The sequence below is a fragment of the Hyperolius riggenbachi genome, chromosome 10, assembly GCF_040937935.1.
Source record: "Hyperolius riggenbachi isolate aHypRig1 chromosome 10, aHypRig1.pri, whole genome shotgun sequence".
Classification (NCBI taxonomy): Eukaryota; Metazoa; Chordata; class Amphibia; order Anura; family Hyperoliidae; genus Hyperolius; species Hyperolius riggenbachi.
Window position 1 is genome coordinate 212,541,697 of NC_090655.1, and position 15,431 is coordinate 212,557,127.

The 15,431-nt window shown below is 43.5% G+C and overlaps 1 protein-coding gene across 1 annotated transcript in view; it reads right to left on the reverse strand.

Annotated features, from left to right (window-relative positions):
• Positions 1 to 706: 706 nt before the first annotated feature.
• Positions 707 to 15,431, reverse strand: part of LOC137536792 (mannose-binding protein-like) — a 36,725-nt gene continuing 22,000 nt past the window's right edge. Inside the window, exons 4-6 of the mRNA XM_068258993.1 lie at positions 14,647 to 14,799; positions 4,094 to 4,189; positions 707 to 1,190 (exon numbers count right to left, since the gene is read on the reverse strand). Coding sequence (XP_068115094.1) covers positions 808 to 1,190; positions 4,094 to 4,189; positions 14,647 to 14,799 — 632 coding nt within the window. The 3' untranslated portion in view covers positions 707 to 807. The remainder of the gene's footprint in view (positions 1,191 to 4,093; positions 4,190 to 14,646; positions 14,800 to 15,431) is intronic.

A 15,431-nucleotide genomic window follows, 5' to 3' on the forward strand; every position in this document is an offset into this window, starting at 1 on the left:
CAAAGAGGTGCCCACTCACCGTGAAGGACGACAGAGCTGTAGAGTGCTCTGTCTGGTGAGTCTGCGCCTGTGTGTGGTGTGGTCATGGCCATCGATGATTGATAGTATATTGCTGAAGCTTCTGCAGTTTCTTTGCATATTGTTTGAACTGACTTTGGACTAAACACCATTGTTTTGGCAACTTCCAACAGATTTCAACATTTTTTTTTTTTTTTTATGTATTTTGTTTTTATTTGATTTTTTTGTGATCCCATTGAGCACACTATATTTGCTGAGTCACTTCTCAAAACAGGTTATGCTTGGTTATGTATAGAGAAAACGAAAGGTCTGCACTTCTTCCAATGAAACCGTTTATTGCTGGACGTATCTATACAATCCACACAGTCACACAGCTGACATGTTTCGAACTTCTAGTTCTTAATCATGAACTATGCTACGTCCAGCAATAAACTGTTTCATTGAAAGAAATGCAGACCTTTCGTTTTCTTTACATGGTTTAAGAGGTCCTGCTGACCTGGTCGAGCCTTGCCTGAGAAGCTGTGTGGGGTGTAGCGGTATTCACTGTTCATGCTGGTTATGTATAGCATGTGAATTATGCAGTTTCTTTTTCCTGATCATTGTAAACCTTAGAAGACAAAAAAAATAATTGCACACATACACCACATTTTAAGCATGCTTTTTAATCAGGATAATATTTAAGGGTTGTCGCCTTTATATTAGTACAGTACATTAAATTAGGCTATTTTTGGAAGTTGCTTAAAGCTACAATGCAGATAAAGGTATTCATTAACAATGTGGTTAATTGATTTAAATTTCACAAATGACACTACGCAGACCATCGCAAATTGAATCATTCCATTTTCCTGTGTCCCACATTTCGGCACAGTCTTCATCACGTCCCATAAAATTATTGGGTTCTCCTGGACCCCAGTTGGTATATGTCAATGGCCGATTATTTATATAAGTAAATATGGGTTTTGTTTTAATTTTATTTATACCCAGCCATACATAGGTAAAAAACGGACCGCGGAGTTTGAGCACAGCTGCATTTTCTTCAGCGTTTTGTGGAGTGGCTAGCTGACCGCCCAATTTAGCACAGATGTTAATGGCGTCATTATAATTTGCCTGATCACCAGTTGATACAAAGAACTTGTTACCAATTCTCACACCATTTTTCAACAATGCAAAAGCTGAAATAGACAAGGAAAAATTATAAATTAAAATAATCTTTATGCGATTGAAAGAACTTGTGCAATATGAACGTAGCAGATGAGGATACAGTACATGGTCAGTGCTGACCTTCAGTGAAATCTGATCACAAGATTTAATATATTTTGTTCCAGAGCTAAACACTAAGATAAGTACTACTTTTGCTGAGAGAGTTTTTGCAGAAAGTCCCTCAGTTTTAGCAGGACTCAACTACACACACACACATGTGGTGCCATATGGTTGAATCTGGGAGATCCCTTTATTAACCACTCTGCGACCACCTAACGCATGATCTTGCGAAAAGCGCCGGTCAGTAAACCGAGCTGGCTGCAGTGATCAGCCTGCCAGCCCCACGATCGGAGCTGGCAGGCTGATGTTTCGATATATAGGGGAAACATATGTATTTAGTGCTGCTATCTCCCGCAGCACTGTACAGAGGACAGCCTTGCCACTTAACTGTCCCACAGAAGAGCTCACAATCTAATCCCTGCCATACCCATATGTCTATGGGCCTGATTCACAAAGCGGTGCAAACTGTTTGCACGCCAGTGAAAAGCCCTTTATCACGCCTAAACTCAGTTTAGGCATGATAAGAAGAAACTCGCGTGAAGCTCCCGCGCGCAAAGTTTTGTACGCGCAGCGCACCGTGCTTCGCGCGCAGCGCCCATTAAGCCCTATGGGACTTTGCGCGTGCGCATTTGCGCGCAAAACTTTGCGCGCGGGACTTTGCACAATCAGCACAAAGCGGTGCTAACTCAGCGGTGCAAAGGTTATCATGCCTAAAGTCTTTTAGGCGTGATAACTGAGTTATCACCGCTTTGTGAATCAGGCCCTATGTGTGTATCATGTAGTGTAAGTAACGTAGTCTAGGGCCAATTTAGGTGGAGGGGGGGTAGGTAAATAAAAAAAAAAATTAACCTCTTGAGGAATGCGGTGCTAAACCCCCTTTTTAGTAAAATAGGCCACTGCAGCTTTAAGGCCTCACTGCAGGGCTGTACAACTCAGCACACAAGTGATTCCCCCCCCCCCCCCCTTTCTCCCCACCAACAGAGCTCTCTATTGGTGGGGTCTGATCCCTCCCCAGAGGTTTTTTTTTTTTTTGATAAATATTTGTTTTATTCTTTTTTAACCACTTTACCCCCGCGCGTACGTATTTCTCCGCCCCTTTTTCCATCCTTTAAAAACCAGGGACGGAGAAACACGTACTTTCCGCGTTCCCGATGCTGCCCGCGCTCCCGCTCGTAAACACGCCGCCCGCCGCTAGTAAAACCGCCGCCGCCCGCTCGCCCAGAGATTAATGAACGGGAAAATCCATTCCCGTTCGTTGATCTAAGCCCCGCAATGATCAGCTGCTCTCCTATGGGCAGCGCGATCATTGTGAGAAAAAACTCACGTGTCCAGCCTCCTTATTCTTCCTCCAAGCTTCCGGAAGGAAGCTTGGAGGTCGCATTAAAACAAAAAGTTACTGTGGCCATCTTGTGGCCAAATAGTAAACTACACCCTACACATTTTTCACATACAAATAAATGACTTTTACACATAAAATTAACGCATTACCTCCCACACTCCCCATTTTTTTTTTTTTTGTAATTAAAAAAAAATTAAAAAATTTACAATTAAAAAAAATACATAAATAGTTACCTTAGGGACTGAACTTTTTAAATATTTATGTCAAGAGGGTATAACACTGTTACTTTATAAACTATGGGCTTGTAATTAGGGATGGACGCAAAACTGAAAAAAATGCACCTTTATTTCCAAATAAAATATTGGCGCCAAACATTGTGATAGGGACATAATTTAAATGGTTTTATAACCGGGACAAAAGGGCAAATACGTTTCATGGGTTTTAATTACAGTAGCATGCATTATTTAAAAACTATAATGGCCGAAAACTGAAAAATAATTATTTTTTTCCCCACATTTTTCCTATTTTCCCATTAAAACACATTTAGAAAAAAATAATTCTTGGCATAATGTCCCACCTAAAGAAAGCCTAATTGGTGGCGAAAAAAACAAGATATAGTTCATGTCATTGGGATAAGTAATAATAAAGTTATAGACGAATGAATGGAAGGAGCGCTGAAAGGTGAAAATTGCTCTGGTGGTCAGGGGGTAAAACCCCTCAGCGGCGAAGTGGTTAAGTAAATCTGCCTTTTATTATTATTTTAACAATCCCCCTCCCTCCCTCTGCCAGCCAATCAGTGTGATCGGCACAGCGGATCACTTTTGTGCCTGTTAGGGGGACAGCCGTGTCACATGGCTGTCCCCAGTACAGTGCTGCTGTAGATCACAGCGCTGTACAATGTTAATAGATTTGCTGTCTAACAATCTCTGAGTGGCGATCGCTGCTGGGAGGCTGAAGGCGGAGCTCCTGAGCTGCTTCTGAGTTGACTCTGCATTCTCTGATTGGTTCAGTGCTTTCTGAGTTCTGTAACTGGACTAAAATTACCGGCTTGTGGTAATGCGATATTTCCACAGAAATTTTCTGCGATTTTCAAATCCTGTTTACTGATTTTCAATCAGAAATGTGGAAATTTTATTTCTGCATAATCTGAATGAGCATCCCTACTATAAAGCTAAAGCCACACTTTTTTTTTTTCTTCAGTAAATATTCGCTATGTGTTTGTATTGTATATATCATTATATAATAGCAATAACAGCCAGAAGCTGAAAGGAGATGTGCAGCTTCCAGCCCAGGTAAAGTTGTATTATTGTGGACCTCTGTAGGTGTAATCAGAAATATCCTCTAGCATTCCAAATTATATCACAAATGAAAAACACAATTTGCCTCATTTCAGGAATAGATCAGTGGAATAAAATACAGTATATTTTTTTAATGAATTTTTAATGTATGAAAAAAATCAAAAAGTATTCTACTGACCTTTTTTCAGACCTTCCACCTTGGTATCTAGGCTTGTCTGCAGGGTTAACAATCGTGAATCCAAAATACTGATTTGCTGCTTCACTGACTCTAGTGCTGGAGAGAGAGACATTGGTATTAAAAGCTTCAAAGCAAACACAATGTTTATTTTATTAATGTAACTAGCTGATTGCCCGGCGTTGCCCTGTTATGTATTTGGCTGGTGTCGGCTCCACCCACTTTTTCTAACCCTAACACACAATTACTCAATGACCAAGTTTGTGAGCTTTGCAGTCTTTGGTATCAATAATTTGCATTGAAATGAAAAAATCTGATTAACTGTTTGTGGCTCCACCCCCTTTTCTGAATTTGAACCCCAGTCACCCAATGACCAACTGTACCAGTAGCAGTAGGGTATTGTACCGTGTTAGCCATCAGTAAAAGCAAGAAGTTTTAAATCAGGATGATACCATTTATTGGCTAACTAAAAATTAATAAAAATAAGCAAGCTTTCGGCCTTGCAGCCTTCATCGGGCTTATATCCTGTTAGTTTGCAGGCTGGTGGTACAGACAGCTTATATACATGCAGCATCAAAAGGGAAAACAGATATTTTTTTTAATTTTTGAAAAAAATATCTGTTTTCCCTTTTGATGTTGCATGTATATAAGCTGTCTGTACCACCAGCCTGAAAACTAACAGGATATAAGCCCGACGAAGGATGCAAGGCCGAAAGCTTGCTTATTTTTATTCATTTTTAGTTAGCCAATAAATGGTATTATCCTGATTTAAAACTTCCAAATGTACCAGGTTAACATTAACAGTGCAAAAATGGTAGTAATTAAATATTCCCCTTGAAAAGCAATAGGTGAAGTTTGATTCACTTTTGTACGCTTCACCCACTTTTCTACATAATAATCCCAGTCACCCAGTGACCAACTGTGCAAAGTTTAAGAACCCTGCCATTAACAGTGTAAGAATGGCTGCAGTTTACATTTTCCAGTGAAATTTGTATTTGTCTCCAGCCACTGATGACCCGGCGTTGCCCGTGTAGGTATTTGACTGGTGTTGGCTTCGCCCACTTTTTCTAACCCTAATGCACAAACACTCAATGACCAAGTTTGTGAGCTTTGGGGTCCTTGGCATCAATCATTTGTATATTCCCATGAAATAAAACAAATCTGATTCACTGTTTGTTGCTCTGTCCCCTTTTCTGAATGTAAATCCCAGTGACCCAATTACCAACTGTACCAGGTTTGAGGCCTGTGCCATTAACAGTGCAAGAATGGCAGCAATTTTAATATTCTCCTTGAAAAGCGACATGTGATTTTTGATTGGCATTTTTAGGCTCCACCCACTTTCCTGAATATTAATCCCAGTCACTCAGTAACCAGCTGTGCAAAGTTTAAGAACCCTGCCATTAACAGTGAAGAAAGGCTGCAGTTTACAATTTCCCAGAAAAATATGTTTTTAACTCCACCCACTTTTTGTAACTTGGACACACAGGGCCTGATTCACAAAGCAGTACTAACTCTTAGCACGGCCGTTTTCACGCGAATGTTCGCATTGTGCGCGATCTTGATTTTTCGCGTGAAACGATAATGGTTTTGTGCGCAAAAGTAATTTTTTTGCGCAAAAACGTTATCAATTTTGCGCGAAAATTCGTGTTTGCGTGCTAAAACGTTATCGTTTTGTGCGAAAATTCGCGATCGCGTGCAATGCGAAAATTCGCGCGAAAATGGCCGTGCTAAGAGTTAGCACCGCTTTGTGAATCAGGCCCACAGCCACTCAATGACCAAGTTTGTGAGCGTTTGGGTTCCTGGCATCAAAATTGTGCTAATGGAAGCAGTTTATCCAGTAAAGAAATCTGGCTGTTTTTGGCTCCGCCCCTTTACTGAATTTGAACCCCAGACACTTAAAGTGAACCTCCAGACTAAAAATCTACTTAGCAGAACTGAAAAGGCTTGGTGTTTCTTTAACAGTTTCACAGCATCATAATTTTGTTTTTCTTACCAAAAGATCATTTTTAGCTGCATTTTTAGCTAAGCTCCACCCATCAAAGAAAACTGCCTGGGCTTTCTTTCCCTGATGCTGTGCAAAGCATGATGGGATGTCCTATGTTGTTGTTCACGTTGCCTAGCAACTGGGAGGGGTGATCAGCACTCAGGACAGTTGGAACTGTGTCTCATGCTACCTGTCACCTCCTTTCAACCAGAAAGATGGCTGCCCTCATGAAATCAAACATTTGCCTGTTCTTTTAAAAACAGGGTGGGTAAGAGATTATATTACCTATCTATTTTAATTAACATAAGTAATGCAACTTAATGACAGTATGTTTGTTTAGGCTGAAGTTCCTCTTTAACGACCAACTGTAGCAGGTTTGAGGCCTCTGCCATTAACAGTGTAAGAATGGCTGCAGTTTCAATATTCCCCTTGAAAATAAATAGGTGAATTTTGATTGTCTCTTGTAGGCTCCACCTACTTTTCTGAATATTAATCCTAGTCACCTAGTGACCAACTGTGTCAAGTTTGAGAACCCTGCCATTAACAGTGTAAGAATAGCTGCAGTTTATATTTTCCCATGTAAAAAGTTAGTTGTTTTTGGCTCCGCCCACTATTTCTAACCTTGACATACAGTCACTCAATGACCAAGTTTATGAGCTGTGGGGTCTTTGGCATCAATAAGTTGCATTTTACCATTGAAATTAAACAAATCTGATTGGCTGTTTTTGGCCCGCCCCATTCAGAATTTAAACCCCAGTCTCCCAGTGACTGACTGTACCAGATTTAAGGCCTCTGACATTAAGAGTGCATGAATGGCAGCAATGTAAATATTCCCCTTGAAAATAAACAGGTGAATTTTGATTGGCTGCTGTAGGCTCCGCCCACTTTCCTGAATATTAGTCCCAGTCACTCAGTGACCAACTGTGCCAAGTTTGAGAACCCTTCCAATAACAGAATGGCTGAAATCAATCTAACAAATCTGATTGGCTGTTTGTGTCTTCACCCCTTTAGTGAATTTGGATCCCAGTCACCCAATGACTGACTGTATCAGGTTTGAGGCCTCTGTCATTAACAGTGTAAGAATGGTAGCAATGTAAATACTCCCCTTGAAAATCAATAGGTGAATTTTGATTGGCTGTTGTAGGCTCCACCCACTTTCTGAATATTCATCCCAGTTACCCAGTGGCCAATTGTGTAAAGTTTGGGAACCCTGCCATGCAAAAAAATGTAGTTGTTGGCACCGCCCACTTTTTCTAACCTTGACATACAGTCACTCAATTATCAAGTTTATCAGCTTTGGGGTCCTTGGTATCAATACTTTGTATATCCCCATTGAAAAATAAACAAATCTGTCTGTTTGTGGCTCCGCCCCCTTTCTGAATTTGAACCCTAGTCACCCAGTGACCAACTGTACCAAGTTTGAGGCATCTGCTATTAACAGTATAAGAGAATGGTAGCAGCTTAAATATTCCCTTTAAAAATCAATAGGTGAATTTTGATTGGCTGCTGTAAGCTCCACCCACTTTTCTGAATATGAATCCCAGTCACCCAGTGACCACATGTGCAAAGTTTGGGAACCCTGCCATTAACAGTGTAAGAATGGCTGCAGTTTATATTTTCCCAGTGAAATTTGTTTTTGGCTCTGCCCACTTTTTGTAACCTTGACACACAGTCACTCAATGGCCAAGTGTGTGAGCTTTCAGGTTCCTGGCATCAAAAATGGAAGCAGTTTATCCACCAAGTAAATCTGATTGGCTGTTTGTGGCCCCACCCCTTTAGTGAATTTGGACCCCAGTCACCCAATGACTAACTGTAGCAAGTCTGAAGCCTCTGCCATTAACAGTGTAAGAATAGCAGCAGATTAAATATTCCCCTTGAAAATGAATAAATGAATTTTTATTGGCTGTTGTAGGCTCCACCCACTTTCTTGAATCTTAATCGCATTCACCCAGTGACCAAGTGTGCCAAGTTTGAGAACCTTGCGATTAACAGTCTAAGAATGGCTGCAGTTACATTTTCCCATTTAAAATGATTGGCTTAAATTTGATTGGCTGTTTTATGCTTCGCCCACTTTTCCTGGATTTGTAACTAGAGTTGGGCCGAACGGTTCGCCTGCGAACGGTTCCATGCGAACTTCAGTGGTTCGCGTTCGCGTCCCGCAGGCGAACTTTTGCGGAAGTTCGGTTCGCCCCATAATGCACCATGAGTGTCAACTTTGACCCTCTACATCACAGTCAGCAGGCCCAGTGTAGCCAATTAGGCTACACTAGCCCCTGGAGCCACTCCCCCCCTAATACAAGGCAGGCAGCGGCGGCCATTAGGCTCACTCGTGTGCCTGCGTTAGTGAGAGTAGGGCGAGCTGCTGCAGACTGTCTCTCATAGGGAAAGATTAGTTAGGCTTAGCTTGTTCCTGGCTGCATACCTGTTCTGTTCAGTACCTGCATACCTGTTCAGTGAACCTGCCACTGCATACCTGTTCTGTGAACCCACCACTGCATACCTGTTCTGTGAACCCACCACTGCATACCTGTACTGTGAACTCACCACTGCATACCTGTTCAGTGAACCCACCACTGCATACCTGTTCAGTGAACCCACCACTGCATACCTGTTCAGTGAACCTGCCACTGCATACCTGTTCTGTGAACCCGCCACTGCATACCTGTTCTGTGAACCCGCCACTGCATACCTGTTCTGTGAACCCACCACTGCATACCTGTACTGTGAACTCACCACTGCATACCTGTTCTGTGAACCCACCACTGCATACCTGTTAAGTGAACCCACCACTGCATACCTGTTCAGTGAACCTGCCACTGCATACCTGTTCTGTGAACCCACCACTGCATACCTGTTCTGTGAACCCACCACTGCATACCTGTACTGTGAACTCACCACTGCATACCTGTTCAGTGAACCCACCACTGCATACCTGTTCAGTGAACCCACCACTGCATACCTGTTCAGTGAACCTGCCACTGCATACCTGTTCTGTGAACCCACCACTGCATACCTGTTCTGTGAACCCACCACTGCATACCTGTACTGTGAACTCACCACTGCATACCTGTTCAGTGAACCCACCACTGCATACCTGTTCAGTGAACCCACCACTGCATACCTGTTCAGTGAACCTGCCACTGCATACCTGTTCTGTGAACCCGCCACTGTATACCTGTTCTGTTCAGTGAACCCGCCACTGCATACCTGTTCTGTTCAGTGAACCCGCCACTGCATACCTGTTCTCGCCATGGTGCGCACCAGTCCAGCACGGCCGTCACTACACAAACAGCTGTTTGCGGTGCGTTACACGGTGAGTTTGGTGTGTCAATGTGAAGCAGTACCTTAATTACACTACCTGATTGATGTATACACATGCAAGATGTTTTAAAGCACTTTAGGCCTGTCATTTAGCATTCAATGTGATTTCTGCCCTTAAAACGCTGCTTTGCGTCAAATCCAGATTTTTCCTGGGGACTTTTGGCATGTATCCCACTCCTCCACCTGGTCGTCCAGGTGTTAGACCCCTTGAAACATCTTTTCCATCACTTTTGTGGCCTGCATAATTTTTTTTTTTCAAAGTTCGCATCCCCATTGAAGTCTATGGCGGTTTGCGAACTTTTACGCGAACCGAACCTTACGCGGAAGTTCGCGAACCCGGTTCGCGAACCTAAAATCGGAGGTTCGGCCCCACTTTATTTGTAACCTCGGTCACCAAGTGACCAACTGTGCCAAGTGTGGAGACTCTGGCTTGATTACTGTGAGAATGGCAGCCTTTTACATTTTTTCCATTGACATGAATGGGTGAAATCTGATTTGCTGTTCGTAGCTCCGCCCACGTGTGCAGGGGGGCCGCGAGACCCCCAGAACATATCATCCCAGGTAGTAAGGGATCTGTATACCAAGTTTTTTTCAAATCGAGCAAGCCGTTTTCGAGTGATCGCGGCACATACATACACACATACATACATACATACATACATACACACATACATACATACATACATACATACATACATACATACATACATACGATTTTATATATATATATATATTCTGACATCTTCTGCAGCACATTACAGAGTATATAGTCATGTCCCTTAAGGCTCATACACACTTACCAACAATCTGTCCACTTGTCTGTTGGAGGATAAGTTGGGCATGTGTACAGCTGACAAACAACCAGATGACCAACTGATAACCGTAGTAGCGAGTACGCTAGTACAGTATCACAGTCGCGGTCCTGCACTAACATGCATAGTTTACAAGGAACGTGCACACTTTAAGAGTGCATGCTATGCTGCCGCCAGTTTTTGACTTATTCTAAGGAGCATGTGTGACATTTAGTGTTGGTGTTCAAATTCGGTACCATGTGGTCCGATTCCCGGATAGACGTATTCAGCACCTAACTAGAAATCACTGGGCCCCCATGCAAAACTTTGGAAGTGTCCTCTCCTCTTCCTCAAAACATAGGCCAGGCAGCCTTTAAAAAAAATACTTACTACATTAGCAAGAACCAGGGACATGGTAGGTCTTAATGCTCCCATTTTTTACAACTATTATATTGCAGCTCAATTATCCCAACTAGCAGCTGTCAATGCCAAATTCATTGCACCCATTTGGGTCGATATAGAATCCCGATGATTGAATCCACTGACTATGAGAGGTATAATGTGGGCCAAAAATATACCCATTTCTAGGATTTAAAAAATGTCCCCACTATCTACCCATTCGTTCAACATATGGAATTTGATCTCCTGCATGACCAACATATTTCATAATCCTGACTTCCCTCCTGGTCACTGCTCGAATCAATTCCAATGGTAGATAAACAAGGGCCTTGTTTCGTTGGGCAACATATCTCCCATTTTTTGAATTCCATTGATCAAAATAATGAAGTCTTCATTTATACCCAATTTGAAGCCAGATGTAAGAATAACCCGATTGATAGGGGTATGATATCAGACCTTTACTCTTAGTTGACACACACTAAGATCGAGCCTAAACTTAAAATACAATTTGAATGGGAACAGGACTGTAATTTAACCCTGACTGATCCCAAATGGGCTCACTGTTGTACCTCTTTGTCCACAAATTCTTTGTTCTATTCCTCTATTGAGACATCATTGAAACTACTACACAGGACCTATTACACTCTCAAAAGGCTGCATTAATTCCACCATCTAATGTTTGGCATATTTGGTGGGACTGCCCCAGGGCCAAGGTCTTTTGAAGAGATATATGGCATAAAATTAATCTTATGCTTGGTAGAGTGGGGCCGAACCTCCGATTTTCGGTTCGCGAACCGGGTTCGCGAACTTCCGCGGAAGGTTCGGTTCGCGTAAAAGTTCGCGAACCGCAATAGACTTCAATGGGGATGCGAACTTTGACAAAAAAAAAAAATTATGCTGGCCACAAAAGTGATGGAAAAGATGTTTCAAGGGGTCTAACACCTGGACCCCCAGGTGGAGGAGTGGGATACATGCCAAAAGTCCCCGGGAAAAATCTGGATTTGACGCAAAGCAGCGTTTTAAGGGCAGAAATCACATTGAATGCTAAATGACAGGCCTAAAGTGCTTTAAAACATCTTGCATGTGTATACATCAATCAGGTAGTGTAATTAAGGTACTGCTTCACACTGACACACCAAACTCACCGTGTAACGCACCGCAAACAGCTGTTTGTGTAGTGACGGCCGTGCTGGACTGGTGCGCACCATGGCGAGAACAGGTATGCAGTGGCGGGTTCACTGAACAGAACAGGTATGCAGTGGCGGGTTCACTGAACAGAACAGGTATGCAGTGGCGGGTTCACTGAACAGAACAGGTATGCAGTGGTGGGTTCACTGAACAGAACAGGTATGCAGTGGCAGGTTCACTGAACAGGTATACAGTGGCGGGTTCACTGAACAGAACAGGTATACAGTGGCAGGTTCACTGAACAGAACAGGTATGCAGTGGCGGGTTCACTGAACAGAACAGGTATACAGTGGCAGGTTCACTGAACAGGTATACAGTGGCGGGTTCACTGAACAGAACAGGTATGCAGTGGCAGGTTCACTGAACAGGTATACAGTGGCGGGTTAACTGAACAGAACAGGTATACAGTGGCAGGTTCACTGAACAGAACAGGTATACAGTGGCGGGTTCACTGAACAGAACAGGTATGCAGTGGCGGGTTCACTGAACAGTACAGGTATGCAGTGGCAGGTTCACTGAACAGGTATGCAGTGGTGGGTTCACTGAACAGGTATGCAGTGGTGGGTTCACTGAACAGGTATGCAGTGGTGGGTTCACAGAACAGGTATGCAGTGGCAGGTTCACTGAACAGGTATGCAGTGCTGGGTTCACTGAACAGGTATGCAGTGGTGGGTTCACTGAACAGGTATGCAGTGGTGGGTTCACAGTACAGGTATGCAGTGGTGGGTTCACAGAACAGGTATGCAGTGGTGGGTTCACTGAACAGGTATGCAGTGGTGGGTTCACAGTACAGTTATGCAGTGGTGGGTTCACAGAACAGGTATGCAGCCAGGAACAAGCTAAGCCTAACTAATCTTTCCCTATGAGAGACAGTCTGCAGCAGCTCGCCCTACTCTCACTAACGCAGGTACACGAGTGAGCCTAATGGCCGCCGCTGCCTGCCTTTTATTAGGGGGGGAGTGGCTCCAGGGGCTAGTGTAGCCTAATTGGCTACACTGGGCCTGCTGACTGTGATGTAGAGGGTCAAAGTTGACCCTCATGGTGCATTATGGGGTGAACCGAACTTCCGCAAAAGTTCGCCCGCGGGACGCGAACGCGAACCACTGAAGTTCGCATGGAACCGTTCGCAGGCGAACCGTTCAGCCCAACTCTAATGCTTGGCACAAACATTCCGATTGAACCAACAGTAGCCTTATTGGGGAACAGGCCACGGTCACTGTCAAACTCATTCCATAAGTTGATCCAATTTATTATGGCCTAAGCCAAAAGATATCTGGCAGCACAATGGAAAAAACATTTTTTAGATGTCAATGCAGTGTTTGGAGGGCTCAACTGGACAATGCTTTCAGAACATATTAGGGCCAAGATTACTGATAGAATTGATAACTTTTACAAAACATGGGATCCCTGGAAAGAATGGCAGAATAATCATGGGCTCTCCTATATCCTCCATACATTTTAGTCTTCCCTTGCACATACATTAGCAGATTACTCAATTTTACAGATGTATAAATACACCACCTTTACTACCATTTTTCTGGATGAATCATACTGAGTTGAATTTATGCTAGATTAATATGCTATATTGTTATTCCTATTTCCCTACCTTTTCCCCTTCCTTCCCCCTTTACATCCTCTACCTTTTCCTCCCCCTAGGGGACACCATTGGCATGTCATGGAAATTCCACTCATGGTGCCTCCTGGTAACCATTTACCACCTCCCTCTCATTTCCCCACAGCCTTCCCTCACCCCGTATCCTTCCCTTTAAAGCATATCAAGATAAAGAATCAGCATCTCGGTGAAGCATTTTCTCACAATTGTTATGTTTTCATTATGTTGCTGTTCCTTGATGATGTCACGTGTGTTGTAATGTGATACTCCCCACATGTGGGGAACAGTTATGATGTTTGTATACCATGTGAATTATCTATTTTCAATAAAAACCCTTGAAATGAAAAAAAAAATACTTAGCCAGGCATAAGTGCCACCAGTATAGGTACCCCTAATATAGGTAGCCAGGTATAGGTGCCCCCAGTATAGGTAGCCAGATATAGGTGCCCAAGTATAGGTAGCCAGGTATAGGTGTGCCAAATACAGGTAGCCAGGCATATGTGCCCCAGTATAGGTAGCAAGGTATAAGTGCCCTCAGTATACGTAGACAGGTATAAGTGTGCCTAATACAGGTAGCCAGGCATATGTGCCCCAGTATAGGTAGCAAGGTATAAGTGCCCTCAGTATACGTAGATAGGTATAAGTGTGCCTAATACAGGTAGCCAGGCATATGTGTCCCAGTATAGGTAGCAAGGTATAAGTGCCCCCAGTATCGGTAGACAGGTATAGTTGCCCCCAGTATAAGTATCCTGAAGGGGGAGCACACACAGCTGCGGGGAGGGGGCAGGAATCCCCACCCCTCACCTCAGGCTCCCCTTCAGCACTAAATAAATTGCACACCTGCTTGCTATACGGGGTTGAAATGATATTGAATGCTTCTGTTCAGATGCCAAACCACTGTCCCGAATTTGAAGACCAGCACTACTGATATTGTTGCATGAGGAACAGTGATATTTACTTGTGGCTCAGTGATGTACGGGTAAAAAATATACATAGTGTACACAGTAAGGAGTACATTAATACACATTGACTACTGAATGTAACCTAGGTTCATGTACTTTTTTGGTACTGACATTTTGACCCACCCATGATCTGTTATTACCATGGCCACTCGCATGGACCCCCTTCATTTATTCTGCACTGTGACCAATGGTTGGCTTTATCTGCCACTGGTAGTTGTTTCTGATCATTTATGATGCAAAATTTGTGCCATTGGATTATTGCCTTTAATAAACATTACTGAACCAATAAATAAAGTTACCTGAAGCTCCACTGTCTCCTTTATCTCCTTTTGGTCCTGGTGGCCCTTGTTCTCCTTTTGGCCCAGAAGGTCCAGTCCTTCCTTGTGGTCCTGGTGGCCCTTGTTCTCCTTTTGGCCCAGAAGGTCCAGTCCTTTCTTGTGGTCCTGGTGGCCCTGCAATACATTAATTGATAGAGTATCTATAAAGTCACGTGTTGGAAGACCAAAATAGCATCCCTAATTCATACTGCTTCTGTAACCACTTGAGGACCGCAGTGTTAACCCCCCTAAAGACCAGACACTTTTTCTTAAAATTGGCCACTGCAGCTTTAAGGCCAAGCTGCAGGGCCATGCAACTTAGCACACAAGTGACCCCCCCCCCCCCCTTTTCTCCAAACCAACAGAGCTCTCTGTTGGTGGGGTCTGGTGTCCCCCTCCCAGTGTTTTTTTTTTCTTTAATATATATTTATTTTAATATTATGTAATAAACTTCTTAATTTTTTTTTTACTTTCCCCGCTCCCTCCCCCCACCAGCCAATCAGCGTGATCGGCTGTCATAGGCTTCAGGTGATGGAGGGGAGAGCCTTGTCACACGGCTGTCCCCAGTACAGCGCTGCTGCAGATCGCAGCGCTGTACAAAGCAATTAGACGGCTATTTTGCCGTCTAACAGTCTCCCGAGCGTAATCACGGCAGACTGCGCGTGATCTCCTGCTAGCCCCATAGATGGCCGTTCACGCTAATCGGCGTTGAGCGGTCCTGGAGCTGCTGCTCTGCTCACGCCAATTGGCGTAGAGCAGTCGGAAAG